Source organism: Colias eurytheme, chromosome 19 (assembly GCF_061535395.1).
Source record: "Colias eurytheme isolate Ceu_HAF_F1 chromosome 19, ilColEury1 Martin Lab GWU primary, whole genome shotgun sequence".
Lineage (NCBI taxonomy): Eukaryota > Metazoa > Arthropoda > Insecta > Lepidoptera > Pieridae > Colias > Colias eurytheme.
The window spans coordinates 9,321,119-9,341,111 of NC_142998.1; the positions used below are offsets into that span (position 1 = coordinate 9,321,119).

Consider the following 19,993-nt stretch of genomic DNA (forward strand, 5'->3'; position numbering starts at 1 on the left):
TAGGTTAGGTTAGGTTTCTTAAAAAAAAACTACACAGATATAGGAGCCCCGCGAAGCGGAGCTCCGTCGACGCGCAAAAAAAAATCAAGTTTAGGTTAGGTTAGGTTAGGTTAGGTTTCTTAAAAAAAACTACACAGAAATAGGAGCCCCGCGAAGCGGGGCTCCGTCGACGCGCAAAAAAAAATCAAGTTTAGGTTAGGTTAGCCGTTAGGTTAGGTTAGGTTTCTTAAAAAAAAACTACACAGAAATAGGAGCCCCGCGAAGCGGGGCTCCGTCGACGCGCAAAAAAAAAAATCAAATACCAACGTGTGCCCTCCTCCCCCCTCCTCCCCCCACAAAAAACCTATAATACGTGCGGCAGTTCTCTAAAGAAACCCCGAAAACCTAACTATATAGATAATAATCGGACGACTAATTTATTTTATTCATCCGTTTAGCGGACGACTAGCTTTGTCCTTTAATTTATAATATTCGAGTTTTTCAGGTACCTAAATGTATCTATTGTTTTCAAATCATACGCTACAATTACTAAGATCCTAACGAGGCACAGAAGACAACAGGAAATCCAATATTATTGAATACTTATTAGTATTAGGTACTTAGTATGCCATTAGCCATACTCCATTATGGCATTAGGAATTCACACAAGAAGATATTCTGAGATGTAGTCTGTTAGCATAATACGAGCGTGATCCAAGACGTGCTTTAGAATAAATTAATCTTATAGTGATCTGTTGCTAATCTTAGTATGAAGACATCATCACGGCTATAATTCACTAGCTGCGCTACCCGCGTGGCTCCGCTTCTGTTGGTCTCAGAGTGATGATAGCCTATTATAGCATTTATAGCCTTCCTCGATAAAAGGGCTATCTAACACCGAAATTTTTTTTTCAAATGGGACCAGTAGTTCCTGAGATTAGCGCGTTCAAACAAAAAAATAAAGCTTTATAATATTGGTATAGATGTGTCTATTACAACGGGTATAATATTTAATTATAGTTACTGCATCGCACGTTCTTCTAACGTTGCATTCAAACGAACATAGAGCTAGAGCAAAAGGATTATTTTGTGATCTTTTAGTGTAAACGAAAACTCGTATTCAGTGTTGTTCAGTATTAGAACATTGCATAAAATCTAATCGACGCACTAAAAACGAAGAAAGAATGCTCTACAGTCTACGCCTTTTTACACTAAAATATTACGAAAAAATGCTCTTGCTCTAGCTCTATAGCTCTATGTTCGTTAAATGCACCGTAACATGAAGTGAAAATTATTAAGAGAAAAATACAGAAAATGTTCGTCGTTAAAACCAAATAAAGTTCATAAAATACTGTCGGTTCATTATCCTAACAAAGTTCCATAAACCCTCAACGTTCGTTACAAAGTTTTGTCAAACTTACATTCAAATCCTTACCCTTACTTCCGTACTAACTGGTATCTATTAGATATGCTCACGTGTGTTTATTTGTCGCTAAGCGTAATAATTTCTAGAGTTAGGTGGCTAGCGTGATAGGTGCAGTGTATACCTATCACCTCGGTAAATATCAAATTCCAAGGGAATTTCCCAACCAAGCGAACGGAGCCTCGTTAACCTACTACATAATAATTATAATAAATAATAAATAAATATTATAGGACATTATTACACAAATCGACCTAGTCCCACAGTAAGCTCAATTAAGGCTTGTGTTGTGGGTACTACTAGGCGACGATAAATATAATATTTAATAAATACATATTATATAGATAATAACACCCAGACCCAAGAACAAATAATTGAGTTCATCACACAAATATTTGCCCTGACCGGGGATCGAACCCGGGACCGTCGGCTCAGTAGGCAGCTACTTTACCACTGTGTCAACCGCGTCGTCTAAGAATTGTATCAACAAGCATCATATCTCCTCCTGCATCTCATACACATACTATAAACATACTATACACTATTACAGATATTCTTACCTTATTAACAGCATCAATATAAGACCCCTTGTCCAGCAACAGTTCAACAACATTAGTGAAGCCCGCGCGGGAGGCTTGCGCAAGCGGCGCGTCGCCCGCCATATCGGAGGTCTGCACTCGCGCGCCAATAGAGATCACGTACTGCGCCACGTCGTACGCGCCGCGAGCGCATGCGCATTGGAGGAGGTCGTTTTGTTTCTGGTGGAAACGATAAGTGTTAAAATTTTACACAGGAATCAATAAAAAGAGCGTGTGTGCTGATTACACGTGTCAGAAGTGGAAGTTCTTTGGCAAGATTCAAAGATCCCAAAATCGTCGCCTTACTCTCTTTGAAATTTTACTCTCGACGCGCTTAAAGAAGTTTCGCTTTAAAAATTAATGATAGCATTGATTGTTAATCCCTCATACAATATCCCAATCCTTCATACAATAATATCTCGTATGAGGGTTTGGGCTATAATAATCTACCACAATGACCAAGTGCGGGCTGATAGATGTACAGCCGATGAACGTACACTGTATTTTATGCAATAGATAAGCTGAGTAATTATGATATTTCACATCAGAATTGTTAGATTCACATAATTAATTTTTATTTTACTTTCTTCAAGTTGTCTTCAAATGATACCTAGGATCTATTAAAACATAGAAAAAAAATTGTAGAAATTGCGGTGAACCTTTAAAACTTTGTTCAATATGAAAGTATTCATATTAAATATAACCTGCTGAAAAAAGGATTCCTTTCCAACTGATGAAATACACGCATTGTTACGTTGTCAATGGAAAACTGTATAAATTGCTTTCTCTCTACAAATAATAGTTTCAAAGGGATGCAGAATATAATTTGCATTTAGTATCAGACTACCTTTGATACACAGCTTTGATATCATAGAGAGAGTTAGATAGTTTAGATCAAAGGGAAATAAATATGCGAACGTTATTAATAGAGTTATTATAATATTAATAAACAGTATCTACTGAATTTACTGTAATGAATACTGGGTTTCCTTTCCGTACTGGGTTTCATTCGCACATAGGTTTTTCAAATTAGATTTTGATCTCCCATTTATTTATTTATTCTATCAGAGTTATTTCGGACATTTCACTTTTTCAAGGCTTCATTTATTCATTCATTTAAATATCCTTAAAAAATAAACCAAAAGCAGACCTAATGTCTCTACAGTCAAGCTTGTAATACAAAGTAATTACCCTACTTATAAATTATTAAAACGAAATAATTATATTTTCCTACGTAATCGTTAATTATTCGTCAAATAACGTAGTTAAAAATTAAAATATGGTATCCTAAAATAATTATATTTTTACGTTATAAAGACAAAACAAATGAGAATTATTTACTACCTAATGGAGACCATCATTAAAATTTGATTAGAATTTGATGTTAGGTTTGTTTATGCTTACTGAAATTTTGGCTTCAAATAGCTCCTGAAAAACTAAGTTATACGCGGAAATGTTTTTATTTATTTCGCTCTATAAAAAAAATATTAACTTTTTTTTGTTTAATTGGCTCTCTCAATAATATAATTCTTAATTATTATAGCAGTTATTCCATGGACACAATTAGGTAAATGATTTTGATCTAACAAGAAAAACCTATTGGCATTATCCTGACAATTCATTCAAAGTTAGGTACTTTATAGGATACAGCAGTCATTCAAGCAGGTAACTTATAGAGCTCTAAATTAAACCGCTGATTTAATTAACTAGCGACATATACTTTACTAGCTTTCCGCCCGCGGCTTTGCCCGCGCAGTCAAAGAAAAACCCGCATAGTTCCCGTTTCCGTGGGATTTCCGGGATTGCGTCATTTTCCCGGGATAAAAAGTAGCCTATGTCCTTTCTCGGGTATCAAAATATCTCCATACCCGATTTCATGAAAATTGGTTCAGTAGTTTAGGCGTGATTGAGTAACAGACAGACAGACAGAGTTACTTTCGCATTTATAATATTAGTATGGATTATCAAGATATAGCACCTTATTAGTAGCAGCGAGGCAAGCGCCAGCCTGGACCAGCATCTGCACTGCATCGAGATGGCCGTGCCACGCCGCCATCAGCAACGGCCGCATGCCGAACTGCGAATATTTCATATTATTGTACCTTAAACTTGCTATTTTTATAGCCTTTACATGAAATTAATACATTTTTGTAAAATGTGACAGATTCGGAAAACTTCGATCGTGAGAAGGAAGCAATAAAACCAAGGTAGTGAATTTAAAAATGCGGATTCAAATCCTGTCGACTAAAATAATTAAAACATATTTGTACAACTGTTCCTTTATTTTTTTAAAAAAATAAAATGAAATTGACATTTTATAAAATGAAATTTTTCTACGTGACTCTTTTGAAATGTTTATTGTATACCAGACATAATATAGTATAGACCATTGCTACACAAAGGTATAATTAATTTTGTTCTGGAATTAATTTTGTAGCTCTTATAATTTCATTATTATTATAATATTTTTACATTATAATTTAATACAACACCAAACAAACCTGAAGTTTAGACACATAGAGCATAGTTTGTAAGGCGTATAAATCATTGGCCACGGTACAACAATCGCAGCTGAGACCTATTTGTTGTAAGGTACTAAAATAAATAGCATGTAGCAGATCGCACGAGAAGATTTATTATACTTTTCAATTCAATAATCTATAATACAAGGCTATAAGCTATACTTACTTTACTTTATTTATATGTGTGTGTATTTCGCGTCGTGTGTTAAAAAAACATCCTGTTCCTTCTCTAACGTATCGTTGAGTTATTTATTCCCCAAACAACAATCAATTAACTGAAATGATGTCCTTTCTGCCCTTGTGGGTATGCCACATGGAAAATATTCATGCCTCATAAATCAAAACTTATGTTACCACGTTATTAAAGTGAAACTTTTATTACATCGTCTCAAAGTTTTTGGTCTGTGTAGCGCATGTCGCGTGACAGTCGGCTGCCGAGTAGGTATAAAGCAGTGTTCGGAAAGTTTCACTTTTACCGTGGTTTCATAAAACCACACAACATTTTTTTCGTTTTTATTTTCACATCCGACAATTTCACTAGTGAAATTGTTTCTTTATTTACCTTCATTAAATAAAAGAGAGCTTTCACATAAATATTAAATTTTATAGCATTCCGGAAATAGTTTTAGTTGCGTGAATTTCACGTTTTCGTGCGACACCTGTTTCCCACACATATTATTTCATGCCCTTTCAAGTTTTGGATTTCGTGACAAAAGGTAGTTTTGAACGTCATTCTCCAATGACTTATCTAAATAGTTCAGACATTCAAAAATAATAACCGAAGGAGGAAAAATATTCCGAATTTTGAATGTTTTTCAAAATGTTTCAAGTTTGTTGCTTAACTTGAAACACTGTGCAGAGATGAACCATGTTAAAAATGTTTCGTGCCCGACGAGCATCAACATTTAATAAAATACACAGCAACTTCGTCGATCATCTTCTTTACAACCATGAATATGAATGAGGCTATAAATAGTAATTAATTAAAAGTAAGTAAGTAATTAAGTAAGTTTATATGTTCCCTAAATGTATATCAAGCCTTTATAAGTCATTCTCCTATATCATCTGTAGTAAGTCTATATTATAAGGTCTGAAACTATTAAAGCATATAAGACATTCTTCACATAATATTAAATGATTACTATAATTCCTCACCTTGTCGACGGCTTCGATATCGCATTTCGCATCAATGAGCAATTTGATAATCTCGACGTTGCCTCTGCTAGCCGCCCAGTGGATGGGCGCTCTGCCGTACTGAAATACACGCTTATTAAATTATCCTTAAAGTGAAAGATTTAATAGGGCTTCGCTGAAGAAGTAATATAAAATATGGTGTGGTTGCCACGGAAAGAGAAATATTTAACAGGATTTCGCTGAAGAAGTAAAAAATATGGTGTATAAACGCATTTTTTTTTAATATTTTAATTGTCCCGAAATATATATTTTTTTAATACTAATTGGTAATGTAATAATGTTCAAAAGGATAATTAAAAATGTTTGTTACGTTATCAATAATCAAATACATTAAAACATAGGTTTATAGCGAACATTTTTTTAAAAGTATTCATCCCTGGCTAGAATACCTACCGTTTAGTATTTACATTTTATTCCAATAGTTATTCAATTATTGTTATTTTTAATAATTAAATAAAAACTTAGGTATCCCTCTACCAAAGTCCACACAGGGTAAAAACTAAAAATACAAACCGAGAAAATACTTCGTTAACCCAAGGATACTCCAACAATAACGTAAAACTCCCAAAGAGGTAATTTCAAGTCGGCTCATAAAAAATGCACAGCCTCCGCCCGCGCCGGCTGGCTTACATTTTGAATGACTAACCTCCCTGCAGTCGTACTTTATCCGAGGATATTATTTGAAGAATTTATTTGCGTATCCAGGGGATATGAAATATTTCCAATAAAACTTCACAGAATCGTTACTTATTATAGTAATAGTTTTTCTGTAATGTGGATTTGTAGTGTCGCATATTATTTCATACAAGTGTCCATAATATTTTCACGTTATTTGCAAATAATATTAACATCTTTGTATTCCAGTGCAAATTAAAAAAAAGGGAAGTATATTTATTATTTGACCTTTACTTGTTTAATTGGGTCATACCCTGTGTATAAAAATAAACCTAACTTCCGCTTTCCCTTTCAAGTTTCCCGTACATTACGCTTGCGCAAAGGTTTTTTAATCCTACATTATTAGAGTATATTTATTATATACCACACAGAATGGTAGGATAACAAACTTTCTCTAACAAAAAGAATAAACTCTTGAATCATGGTTAAAATAAGGACCACAACACACAATGATCTATTGTGAACATAGGCTCCTGAAAAGCAGCTTATGACTATACTTACTAGCTTTCTGCGAAGTGACTTTATTTTATACATACTATGTAGTGATTAGGATCCTAGGTCATTAAGTGTATTAAATATATTAGAATGGTGTGAAATACTTAAATGATTTATTTATTTATTTGGTCATCGTCGTCGGTCGTCTCTAGGTACTCTCTAGCACAGGTTTATACCTAGTTGAGGCAATCGTCGAGTTTAAATTGTGTAATGTCAGTGCATTGGTACTAAATATAAATGATTTTTATTTCTTATTTGTTTAATTTTTATTTAATAATCTTACATTGTTCCTACAGTTGACGTCAGCTGGTCTCTGCAGCGCCTCCCGCACCGCCGCCGGCTCATTCTTGATCACCGCTTCGTGGAGGAGCAGGTCGTTTTGTTGGATACGAGAACGACCCTCCATCTGCTGACAATATTTAAGGATATATCCTTAGACAACTATTATGATAAGGACTGAGTAAAATGTAATAAGATTAAGAATTGAAATGTGACTGATTAAACTTATTTAGGTACATAAAAGTAGGTAAATTAAAACAATTAAATTATGTACTACCGTTGTCTATCATTATTATAATCCTATACGCATGTGGTATATTTTTGGAATTTTTATATTTTATCTACACTTCATAAAGAAACAATACAAAGTTAAATATATCAAAATCAATTACGTATAACTTTCTATTGTGGAATACGAACATTGAATCACATATAACTTGCATACTAAGCAGTTTTTGTGAATTAATGTCTATTGAATACCTAATTAATTTTATAAGCCATTGTCCATTGTAATTAATTTTATATACAATTGCCTTCAGCGGTAATTGGAAGCCATCAATTATACCATTATATTGATATGAAAAGGATTCTGTAAAAGAAAATGCACTGAAAATGTAGCGGTTACATAATTGTTACCACAATGAAATTGAATTATCAAAAGGATTGAATTAATAAACTGAGCCAAAGCCACATTTTTTGCACATTTCACAAATTAAGCTCGTGAAAGTTTTTGATACACGCAGTATTAGCGACGTAGATACATAAAAATACAAGCAATATTACTCCTTCGCATAACAACCCACTTTAGAAACCTTAAACTTAACAATAAACTAGGTTTATTTTTATAAATAATCGCAGAAATGTAGATTGTATTTTCATTATAATAGGTGATACTCTCCATAGATACGGTGAATATGAGTCTATTTGCACACAAGCTATGCTAGAAAACACATTCACAATTAAACCTGCTAGATAATACAAGTATGAAGTTGTTATCTCTTCTATATAATACGTTCAAAGCACCGACATTGTACGGAGGAATGAATAATTTAAAACAAAACAAGCATCGTATTTAATTCATTCTATAGAATGCAATATCTAAAGCAGTAAGCTAAAATTCGCAAGCCTCATATATATATTCCCAGTATCCTTGAGATTGCTTTAAAATGGTGAAATTTATAAATAATTAAAAAATCCACAATATACAAGCCCATCATCATAAACTGATGAATTATAGCAAATAAGCTGTATAATGTGTATCCTAAATAATTAATATCAAACATTTTGTTGTCAGTAGGTATAAAATAGACGAATTCGAAATTCACAAAATAATAATAGAAGCGAAGCGAATTAAGCGAAGCGAATTAAGCGAAGCGAAGTAAATTATATTTTCATTAACGGCATTGAATTTCAATCAATTAGCAAATTTTACTCCAATTTCCTTCATTGTTAATTAATTTTGAAACGATTTTGCTTTTATAGAGTACAGAGTACTCAAGCTTATGAAAATAACTTTATTTTTACATCGAATACTAAATTATCGGAGTGGAGCTTTATTGAGTATTGAGCAAAAACAATATTCACTGAAATCAAGTGAACCGGGTGATTTTATTTGTTGAAATGTAAAATATTACCGTTCAAATTGTAGTATTTTTTCATAATATTATGGCTACAATTAAAACTATTGCAAACAAGCATATATCTCGTACTTTAAGCAGTAAAAAAATCCATCAAAGTTCACAAAAAAAAAAAATGTAACACTGTCTTAAAAATGCCCCTAATCATAATATTCCTTTTGTTTCAAACGAATCCCCATGGAGGCCTTGAAGTGTAACATCAAGTATTAAAATGAACGCAATAATTGCGTGGCTTAATTATTTTACGAGTTATCGACCTTCCACTCCAGTAACTCATGAGAAAATGGAGCAAGGTCGATGTCAAGATCCTCACATTGTGCCGATGTTAAGCTTTTGTAATTTTTCTAAGTTGCTACCAAGTTTGCTAGCGATTTAGCCAAGGATTTATGGGGATATTAAAGTTTGTTCGTTGCAGGCTTATTAAATCGCTTTGAGAAATAAAGTAAATGTTAATTGTTTTTTTTTACAAAGTGAATTAATAACAGAAAACAATACCTACATAAAAAAAGCATATACGCAAGTATGATTTTTTTACATAATAAGAGTTAGGTACGTACGTACAGCTTGGTGGTTCGTGCTCTACAAAAGTTGTGGTGTTTTACTACAAGACAATACTTTCATACAATTCATTCATAACTAATTCACATACCTACATATATTAATTTCGTTTACTGTACGATATGATAAATCAAATTTGAATCAAATTGTTTTTCCATATTTCATCGCTCTATAAAAACAGGGATGAAATTTATTCAGTATGTAACATAGTTAACGTACCAACCGATTTCCTCTTTTTCTCTCAACTCACGGATTCAATTAAAATTGACAGTTCTGTAAAAGCTATTTCTAGGAAAACAAAGTTTGTTACTAGCAATGTCATTCGCAGCTTCAACTTTCATCCAGGATTTTTTACAAGCTTTAATAATTATCACAATGAAGGCGAAGCAAACAACTATAGATGTATGTTTACAGGTTAAAAATTTGAAACTAGTTTGTATAATACTGAAAATGAATACGAAAATATGTAATGTAATATACGTTTTTAATATTAACAATCTAATTAATTATAGGTAATATTTAAACACATTGTCATGATACTTCCTTAATAACGAAAAAAAATTGTACCCTATCACCTACATGTATAAATGTGTTGTAAATAACACTAATTATTATCGATCAATTAGTTTGGTTTTTAAATGATGAAAACATAAAACAAAATAGCCCCAACTATACAAGTGTAAAAAAAAATTATGCGGTAAAATGGTCCGAGTTGAGCCGTATCCTTGGGCGAGATTTATATACTCATTAATCTGATTTATTGCTGGCAACATTCAAAACATCTCATTTATTAACTAATTGTTGTTTTTATGGTGAACATAAACAGTGAAATATAGGAAATATGTAGAAATAATGATTGTTTATTATGAAAAGCTTCCACGACGTTCTTAGAAAGAAGAAGAGGTATTGTATTTTATAAGTATTCTTCTGAAAATGCAAGAAAATACATATATTTTATATTTAAATTGAAAACTTCGATATTAAATGCCATCTTTGAGTCGTTTCATAGTATCATTAGGCTAGCAGGTAATAACGATCTATATTTCTAATGGCTTCCTGAGTCAATTCCCACTAGAGTCGAATAAAAAAGATTGTGTCGCTCCGGCAAGGCAAAAAGGCTAGCCTGTATAGAAAATAGAGGTAAAAAGCGCATCTAGAAAAGGAAGAGGGAATTGAAGTATGTATTTTTATTTTCAATTTATTTGCAGACAAATTTTACTAAAATGAGGGCTAGAGAAACGAAAATATATTAAGGATCCATTAAATAAATTGTTATTTTATTTAAAGCGTATAAATTTAAAGCATATTAAGCTGTGAAGTTTCATAGTAATAAAATCAATAAAAAAGCTAGATTGAATACAGTATACGAAAAGTCTTATTGCAAACAAAATAAAGGCAAGAAATATTTCCCATTTTTATTTAAGTATGTAGGATCTTACAGCTGTAAAGCTCATGTGCAATATTGCAAGTTTCCATTATCCTCCGTTTATTTCTAACTATTGTTCAAATACAGACGATTGAGTCCATAATCATTACCTTCAATCATTTGACCTCACCTTTTCGTATTGTGGCTTTTAAACAGGTCTAGTATTATTAAAGTTTTCAAACTTTGGTGAAAATCTTAATATATATAAATCTCGTGTCACAATGTTTGTCCTCAATGGACTCCTAAACCACTTAACCGATTATAATAAAATTCGCACACCATGTGGAGTTCGATCCAACTTGAGAGATAGGATAGTTTAAAACATGTAGATACCACGGGCGAAGCCGGGGCGGACCACTAGTAAAATAATAAATAAATCGTTAAAATTCGATCTTCAGTCTCCAAATGTCCGATGCATAGTTTATGAAAACAGTCAATGTTTTGTAGTGCCTGTATATAGGTCGTTTGCAAAATGTGTTTGCGAAATAATACGAATGCTGTCAGAAGCGGATTTTAAAATACTTTTCAGTAAAAAACGAAATATACAACGCCGCGCAGTGATAAATATTTCGTTCACAATCCGCATAGCTATAAATAAATAAATTGATTAATTCATGCCAACCAGTCTTATAAGGATCAATGCATTCATTAGAATACAATAATTCACTACATTCATATTTATCTCTATTTATTATATAACTCAAAGGTGACTGACTGACATAGTGATCTATAAATGCACAGCCCAAACCACTGAACGGATCGGGCTGAAATTTGGCATGCAGGTAGATGTTAGGACGTAGGCATCCGCTAATAAAGGATTTTGATCAATTCTACCCCCAAGGTGATAAAATAGGGGACGAAAGTTTGTACCATGATAATTTATCTATACCATGCGGGCGAAACTGCGGGCAGAAGCTAGTAACAAATAAATATAAAATTTTATGATAAACTGATTTCATATTTACTATAAATAAAAATTAGATTTAGTTTTCAATCGAACTTAAGAGAGTTCGTGTCGGTGAATACGTTTGAAGATAAGGTAGCTGTAATCTTACTCTCTCTAAGCCGATGCTAGGAAATATCCAGAAAACAAAATTAAAAGCTTTTCCTCGAAGCTTTTACTCGATGTCTATTGAGGTGTACTCTTCCCGACTTTAATTTCCACAATCCCTAATACTCTTCACAGATAACTCTGAACTTGTAAATATGACACGTTTCTTACTTCTTAGAGTTTCAGCATGTTTCAGACTTCAGTCTACCTAGTCAACGTTTTGATAAGAAAATTTAAGTCCTTGTAAAAAAACAAAAGCACAACTTCATATTACTAAATACTTACGCACATCTTTCTTAACATCCTTTTTTAAAATATGTATTAACAATTCACTCAAAAAAACATTTTACATATTCTTTTAACAATATAAAGAAATCATTCTTACTATCTAGACCTAGATTCTAGACAATTACTGGAAAAACTATATAGCTAAATCATTATTTAAAGCCATTGCTTTATTTATTTCAGAATTTCACTTGAAGCTTTCAAGTAAGATTGAAAGCTTATAGTCGTGCTTTTAAAGCTTTCTCTGCATATGATGAATATGATACACGAGTCCCCTTATCTATTCAAATAAATATTTTATAGAGTATTTTATGTTCAAACAAAAGAATAGCAATATTCATATGGATGCAATTTAATTCAAACAAAACTGAAATAGAAATGTTATGATTTATTTCTAAACAATTTTCTTTGTACTTTATATAGTATTTTAGTTATTTATTTATATCAGGCAGCATTGCCCATATATTACTTATCTAGTGTTAGTAAAACTAAATATACTGCTATATTTTAAATGCTTTGTAAGTGTATTTAAAGATGAAAATTTTAAATAGTCACAAATATTGAAACTGAAAAATTACCAAATATCTTTTAATTTAAATTTTCAATCATGAGAACATAAACTTATTTGCATTTCGGCATTGTAGATGACAACCGAAATATTATTTTTACATATTATATAAATATTTTCGCATAACAATACATGAGTTTCATTATTTCAGTTCTGTGTATCTAAAATCTAAATCACTATTCGCAGCATTTTCGCAAAAATATTTCCTTATTCTGAAATGCTCTCGCGTAGTTATCGAATGCCCTTCGGCAAAACTACTTTTGTAGGAGTTTTTTACGATGTATATAGCATAGTTTGTGATCTTAAAAACTGTAAAATAAGTATTGCTCGATCTCATTTTAAGAACAGAAATTTTTTTAACGTTTTAAAAATGGATACAACAAAATCAATGATAAAGATTAATTTTTTTTCAACACTTGAAACACGTTTTACAAATGGACTCAACAATTATACTGTATTGAAAAAAATCACTAAGAAAGTAGTTTTATAGAACGAATTTTTAAATACGGTAAAATGTTATCAACGTGAAGTTATAGCCCATTTATCGAGGAAAGCTATAGGCTATATATCATCACGCTAAGACCAACAAAAGCGGAGACATGCGGGTAAAACCGCGGAGCACAGCTAGTAATAGATATACACGGGCTGTGTAGTGTGTAGCGTAGATCTAATAAAAACCCTAGATAAAAAAACCTTAGATTCTATTTAATAAATATGTACCTATTTATAAATCAATAATAACAAGCTTTATGATCTCCAAGGACCGACAAATATCACTTAAAGGTAGACCCTGGACGGAATATTTAAAAATAATATTTCGGTCCTCAGAAATAACAAGGTGGAACATAGGGTCGAGGTCTTCGCAAATTATTCGTCCTTTATACTTCACGAATCTTTTCGCTATAATGAACATGTTGTTAGAGTCTCTTTAATACAAATATTATACAAAACTAACGACCCGTTCCGTGTATTAAGGAAAATATTTTACCTAATAGAAATACAAAGGGTATACGGGATATTATTGTGCATATGATTAACCTTAGAAATATATTTTCATATTTTTTTGCTTTCACTTTGTTAGACATGTTATTTATGATGAAGCATACATACATACATGTATGTACCTACCTATAACACCATTTTTAAATTCTATTCTCTGTGAATGAAAACCTATTAAAATCTGACCTTAAAAATTCTATCATTCAGATAAAACCATTCCAAACCCTATGGGTTCTAAACCTTTTCCAAATACTGTTAATAAGATACGTTTATTAGACCCGTGTGCTCTTGTGGGATATATTAATTTCCCATCCATTTCAATGATAAATCTTTTAACTCTACCTTCGTACGTGCAGTCTCATGTGCCCGCCTGATGTTTTGTACAAAGCGTGTTCTATATTATATAGGTATGTATATTATCGTACATATTAATATTTAATAGTTCTAGAATCTATATTCTAGACCCACTATTCTATTAGGTATAGTAAATAAAAAATCTTTTATAATGTTTAAAATTATCAAAGCCTATTAAAATCAAAATATATGCCTTTCATTACGACTATTGCAATACGTAAGTATTGATAAATGTATTTAAAATCACTACATTTTTATTGCTCATTGACAGCTATATATAACAAATACAGTAACAAAGCGATACATAATTCAAAACAGACGCAAACAATGCCTCAGCCTCATATTGCCTTGCGACTACTGACAGGTAATTACCGCAAAGCCATGGTTGGCAAATTTTTGCAAATAAATTTAATTTTTTGCAGAGAAACATTTTCTATTGTAATATTTTTACAAACTACATGTAATGACATAACATTAAAATAAAGGCTTAATGAGCTGCTTTGCGAATTTGTATGAGATTTTTGCGAATCCAAGTAGGTATTATGTAGATACATTTCATATAATTTGAAGATCAGAATACATTTTACAAGCGGATGTCCGGCGAAGTAGCAATGCCTAGATTCAAAGTTTTGCTTTAGAATTCCTCTCAAGCTCGTACATATCCAGGAATTGTTCACAAGTTCAACCTCTGCGTAAAGTTACGACGACCAAGTTGCAATGTTCGTGTATTTCTAATACGTAATTTACCTATAAATTCACTTACTTACCTACCTGAAATGAGAAATTTATTAAATTGCCACAGATTAAAAATATTTCAGTAATAAACTATACTTAATTTAACAAGAATACAACATTTCATTTTAAACAAATTTAGTGTTTTCCAATCTGGAAAATAATTCATATAACCGTTGTTTAGATTATGTTTTTTACTTTTTAGTATATTAGTTAATGCTTGGGCAGCCCTAAGCACTAATTATGAACACACAATAATAAACGGAACATTATTATTATTGTATGTACTTACTACTGAGTACTGATTGAGTGTCAATTGAAGACAATTCAATTTGCAGTGGCTTATTGCACAGACTAATGCGCAAATACGCCACAATTTTGATATTGATCTGAAATGCTTCATCGGAAATATATTTATGAATGACCAACAAAGTTTCGTGGGAAACATGTGTTTCAAAACAAATAACAAGTAGCTTATTTTTTTATTTAAATGGGCTTTCATGGCATGTAGTGCAAACAAAGGGGACAAAGGGATCACGTTTCACAGTTCTACGTACCAGGAGAGCAGAGTACAATAGATAGTACATTAACGTATTTACCCTCGGGTCGGGTTATCGGCTAGGGTTGAGCCTTGGCCTCCTTTGACATTTATGCTACCCGTGTTTACTTTCAAAACCGCGAGAGGACGTTTTGACGGAGGGCAAGTCAGCTTTGTAAGTTCCAATATAGAGTTATATTATCTATGAAATTAAATGATAACTGTCACAAAAGTAGCGTTAGCTATTAAGTATTTTGTGATAAAAATTCAGCGAAGTTATATAGGTTTTAATATTGGAAAATTTGCTCTACATTAAATATAAAGATTCAAAATTTTCTATATATAAAGTTACCCTAGTTACCTTATGCCATCTTACAAAGTTAACTATACTATGATATTTACATCCGTTTACAGTACATTAAGTTTGAATAGCTATTATACTCGAAGTTTCCTAATCTAGATAAGTAAAGGCCATTTCGTAACAATACGTGGAATATTTTTCTGAAATGTACCTTATTGTTGGCGTTGAATTGTAAACTAAATGAATACAATTCTTTTAAATTGCTCATAAAGTAATATCTATATTCTGTAAATAGCAGACGAAATAAGTAGCTTCATTGTCTATCTTTTGAATTAGTAAGCGTTCTTTTGTCTATTTCATTCGTTCGTAAAATTATTTAAATTAGTATTTGCTAAAATACTTTTAGGAAATTGCAAACGAAGCGGTTGATCGAAGTAGTTGATTGATGGATAAAAACTGCTTCATCAGCGTTCAGTAGCTATATTTATAGCTTAGTGAAGGGATCTTAAACGCGATCATATCACAAAGAAAGATAATAAAATATAGAGTGTTCATATAATTATTATGTTCTATCCTATCCTTCTAATCCATACTAATATTATAAATGCGAAAGTAACTCTGTCTGTCTGTCTTTTACTCAATCACGCCTAAACTACTGAACCAATTTGCATGAAATTTGGTATGGAGTTATTTTGATACCCGAGAAAGGACATAGGCTACCTTTTATTGCGAAATATGTACCACGGGCGAAGCCGGGGTGGACCTCTAGTATATAATAATGCGAAAGTTTGTGAGGATGTGTGTGTGTTTATTACTCTTTCACGCAAATACTACTAACAGATTGCAATGAAATTTAGCACACATAGAGAGGGTAACTTGTATTAACACATAGGATAGGTTTTATCCCGGAAATCCCAGGGTAACGGGAACTATGCGGGTTTTTCTTTGAAAACGCAGTCGAAGCTGCGGGTGGAAAGCTAGCTGTTTAATAAAATTGAAAGTTTCTTGCAATAATAATAGAACTATAGACACTAAAATCCAGACACCACATACAGATAAAATACGCTTAATTCGATTGGCTTCGTCTACCAGTTAAGAGGTTTTCGATGAAAATTTTCTTTTACAAGATTTTATAATATAATAAATATAGTTTACTCATTTAATTTTATAGTCAAAATATAGATGCGCAGGTAAGTGTATTGAGGTAATAAAAGCATTTCATGAAATAAGCAATTGATTTTATTAACGAGCAATTAGAAGTGAGCGAGCAAGTAGAAAGTGCAAGTATAAAATACTCTAGGTACAGAGCCTATGTAACATGTTATTTGTTATGACATATTGATTGTTACCTCATTGGTGGTCGCGGAAGAATTCTAACCAATACCCGCGGCCCCATCATTAAAGCGGCTCGACGGAACACAGTGGGGTTTTAGTCGGTAAGAATCCGACATAACCCACGGCTCCTTCCCCGGGGGCCGTGGGTATCTTTGGAAGATTTCCCCACTATAAAAAAAAAGGTACAGAGCCTAACAAATTTCATAGTACCTACGTAAATACTGGTATTTGGTAAGTATAATTACATAAACCAGAACAGAGAGAAAAAAAAACGAAAACAACTTTTTCGCTTTATATTAGCTCCAATTTGAATGGAATTTTTAATTCTGATATCAGGTTTTCAGAAGTATTTCACAGAATTAAACAGATTGTTCCAGTGTTTCATTACTAATACAATAAGCTCCGCTTTTGTACTGAGCCCATACACGTGTTACAAGTACCTACCTACGCAGAAATTTAACTCATATTCCCTAGCTGTTTTAACTTATTTCATAACAGAACTATGTTACTAATTATCTATGAACTTTGGTTTTTAAATGGGTAGTAATATAATCATACTCTAAGTACTATATATTACATAATGTAGATTTAATTTTTCGCTCAAAACTCCAAGGATGTTTCAATTTTTATACAACGTTATAAAAAAAATATTGAGAAATAAACATTCTACAACTTAGATGTACCTAATCTATTTATTTGTGATACTCATAAACATCTTATATATTATGCTTTATATAATACTAGCTTTCCGCCCGCGGCTTCGCCCGCGTTTTCAAAGAAAAACCCGTTCCCGTAGGATTTCCAGGATAAAACCTATCCTATGTCCTTTCTCGGGTATCAAAATATCTCTATACCAAATTTCATGCAAATTGGTTCAGTAGTTAAGGCGTGATTGAGTAATAGACAGACAGACAGAGTTACTTTCGCATTTATAATATTAGTATGGATAAATTACATTAAATTTAATCCGTTAGACAGAAAATTGTTACATTTACGAACAAAAAATAAATGATGTATTTTAAGATAGCCCTCTTTGAGAACTTCTCAGCTTAAAGATTTAATAAAAGTGTTATCAACCCGAGTACGGAGCAAATAAAAGGATATATGCCATAAAAATGTCGTAAATATGCTCTATACGAGGTGTCGGAGTAATAAAGCAAGAATAAAGACTTAAGTGTACTTTATACTTCAAGTTTTACAATGTCTAGATTTTTACTCGGATAATTGAAATCTACATAAGTTCAGTAGAAGTTTCCATTCGTCGATTTAAATACGAATTATGTCCTTATGTCCTCTATTTCGTAATAATATACTATTCATCCAAAAACCAATAAAAAAAACAAATTTAAATGAGACCACGTGGCAGGCCTATCAAAAAAAAAATATTATCAAAATCGATTCAACCAATCAAAAGTTCTGAGGTGATATACTCAAAAAAGTCGAAATGAGAACCTTCTCTTTTTGAAGTTGGTTAAGAATAATACTAAATATTTACTTTCCTTACTACTCGTCGCCCGTCGGCGGTTATGTTATCTTACGACAGCTGCCGTTCTCCATAATGTCGATCCCGTATTTCACCCCTGTCATGTTTTGTTGACAAAACTTAGTTATATCCTTTTCCAAGTAATCTAAATATCCATGAGACATCTATATATCAATTCAAGTTCGAAACATAACTACTTATTTAACAAACAGAAAAATTGACGGCTGATAAACAATAAGGAGACTATTTTTTTTGGGCCCACCAAGACTCGGTAACGTATAGTCATAAAAAAAAACGTGTAAAAATATAAAATTATATTATGAATTTTGTAACTTCATTGTTTTACAAACGAAACCGGAATCATGAAATCGAATTAAAAAGCCTTATTTTGATATCATCCCTGCTGTAGTGTGCTGTCTACAAACCAAGAACAATGGCCAACATTAAAAAAACTAGAACGAAACGTTTTTATCGATAGAATGAAAATAAAACCAAAAAGCGAAAAAAATTGCCTTCAATAAACCACTTTAGAAACTGTTTTTATTCTTATTTATATGGAAGAATAAGATTGATAGCGATTTTAAATCCTGTCATTTATCAAATAAAACAATTTGTTTCTACTCAGCTAAAAAAATCCGTGTAACGAAACGTTATATTATCTATTGGCTGCTTTGACGGAATAATATGTCAGATTGCTCCTGTCGTAGCCCCCTGCGTCAATGTTTGCAATGAATGTAAACAATGTTTTTTTTACCTATTTAAAAATGATATTGCTACAACTTATGAGCGTTTAATATTACAATTGAACATGAATAATAAAATAGCTGTGCAAATGGATACCTATCCTAATATTATGTACCTATTTATTATAATATTAGTCATAAAATATCACGTACCTAAATACCTACATACCTACTCAACTAATTATTTCTTATTGAATCAGTTTTCCCAATCGCTAAAATCGCATCAAGGTCCAGAAACTTGAGGTACACCCACTTATATCTATTTTCTATACTATTTATAACCAAATCGGGTCTCTGTGTTTGTGGTACCTTCGTTGTGTCTGATTTCCGAGCTTTAAATCGTGACAATGTATATGATGTTTTCTAATATTTATTTATTCATTTATTTAAATATATTGTACCCCATTGGGTACAATATATTTAAAATTAAATTAAATGAGCGATTTGTCTAGTGTGACCCATCCGAATCATTATTCGGATGGGTCACACAAGACAAATCGCTCATTATCAGTTAGTTTTTATGTAGTAATGAGGTGAATGTTTGCACACGTATTTCTAAAGATTCCGGTTAAAACATGTAAAAGTAATGTCACCACTGTAATCTGGGGACTTCAAGGAACAAATTAACACACATTTCATTAATATACGCTAAGATATTGAGGTGGGCCTATTCTCCAAACAAAAAAAATCGTCTCCTTTACGTGCCTAAAACATCACTACCAAATTAGTCCAGTTGGTATCAATATAATAGTATATTTTAAAGTGAAACTTTTATAACATCGTCTCAAACTTTTTGGTCTGTGTAGCGCATGTCGCGTGACGGTCGGCTGCCAAGTAA

General features: G+C 32.1%; 1 protein-coding gene across 1 annotated transcript in view; it reads right to left on the bottom strand.

The window, feature by feature from the left end:
- The window catches only part of LOC149900322 (uncharacterized), a 46,594-nt gene that overhangs the window by 23,134 nt on the left and 3,467 nt on the right, over positions 1–19,993 (bottom strand). Inside the window, exons 2-5 of the mRNA XM_090113015.1 lie at positions 7,150–7,272; positions 5,658–5,756; positions 3,959–4,057; positions 1,963–2,160 (exon numbers count right to left, since the gene is read on the bottom strand). Coding sequence (XP_089969141.1) covers positions 1,963–2,160; positions 3,959–4,057; positions 5,658–5,756; positions 7,150–7,272 — 519 coding nt within the window. The remainder of the gene's footprint in view (positions 1–1,962; positions 2,161–3,958; positions 4,058–5,657; positions 5,757–7,149; positions 7,273–19,993) is intronic.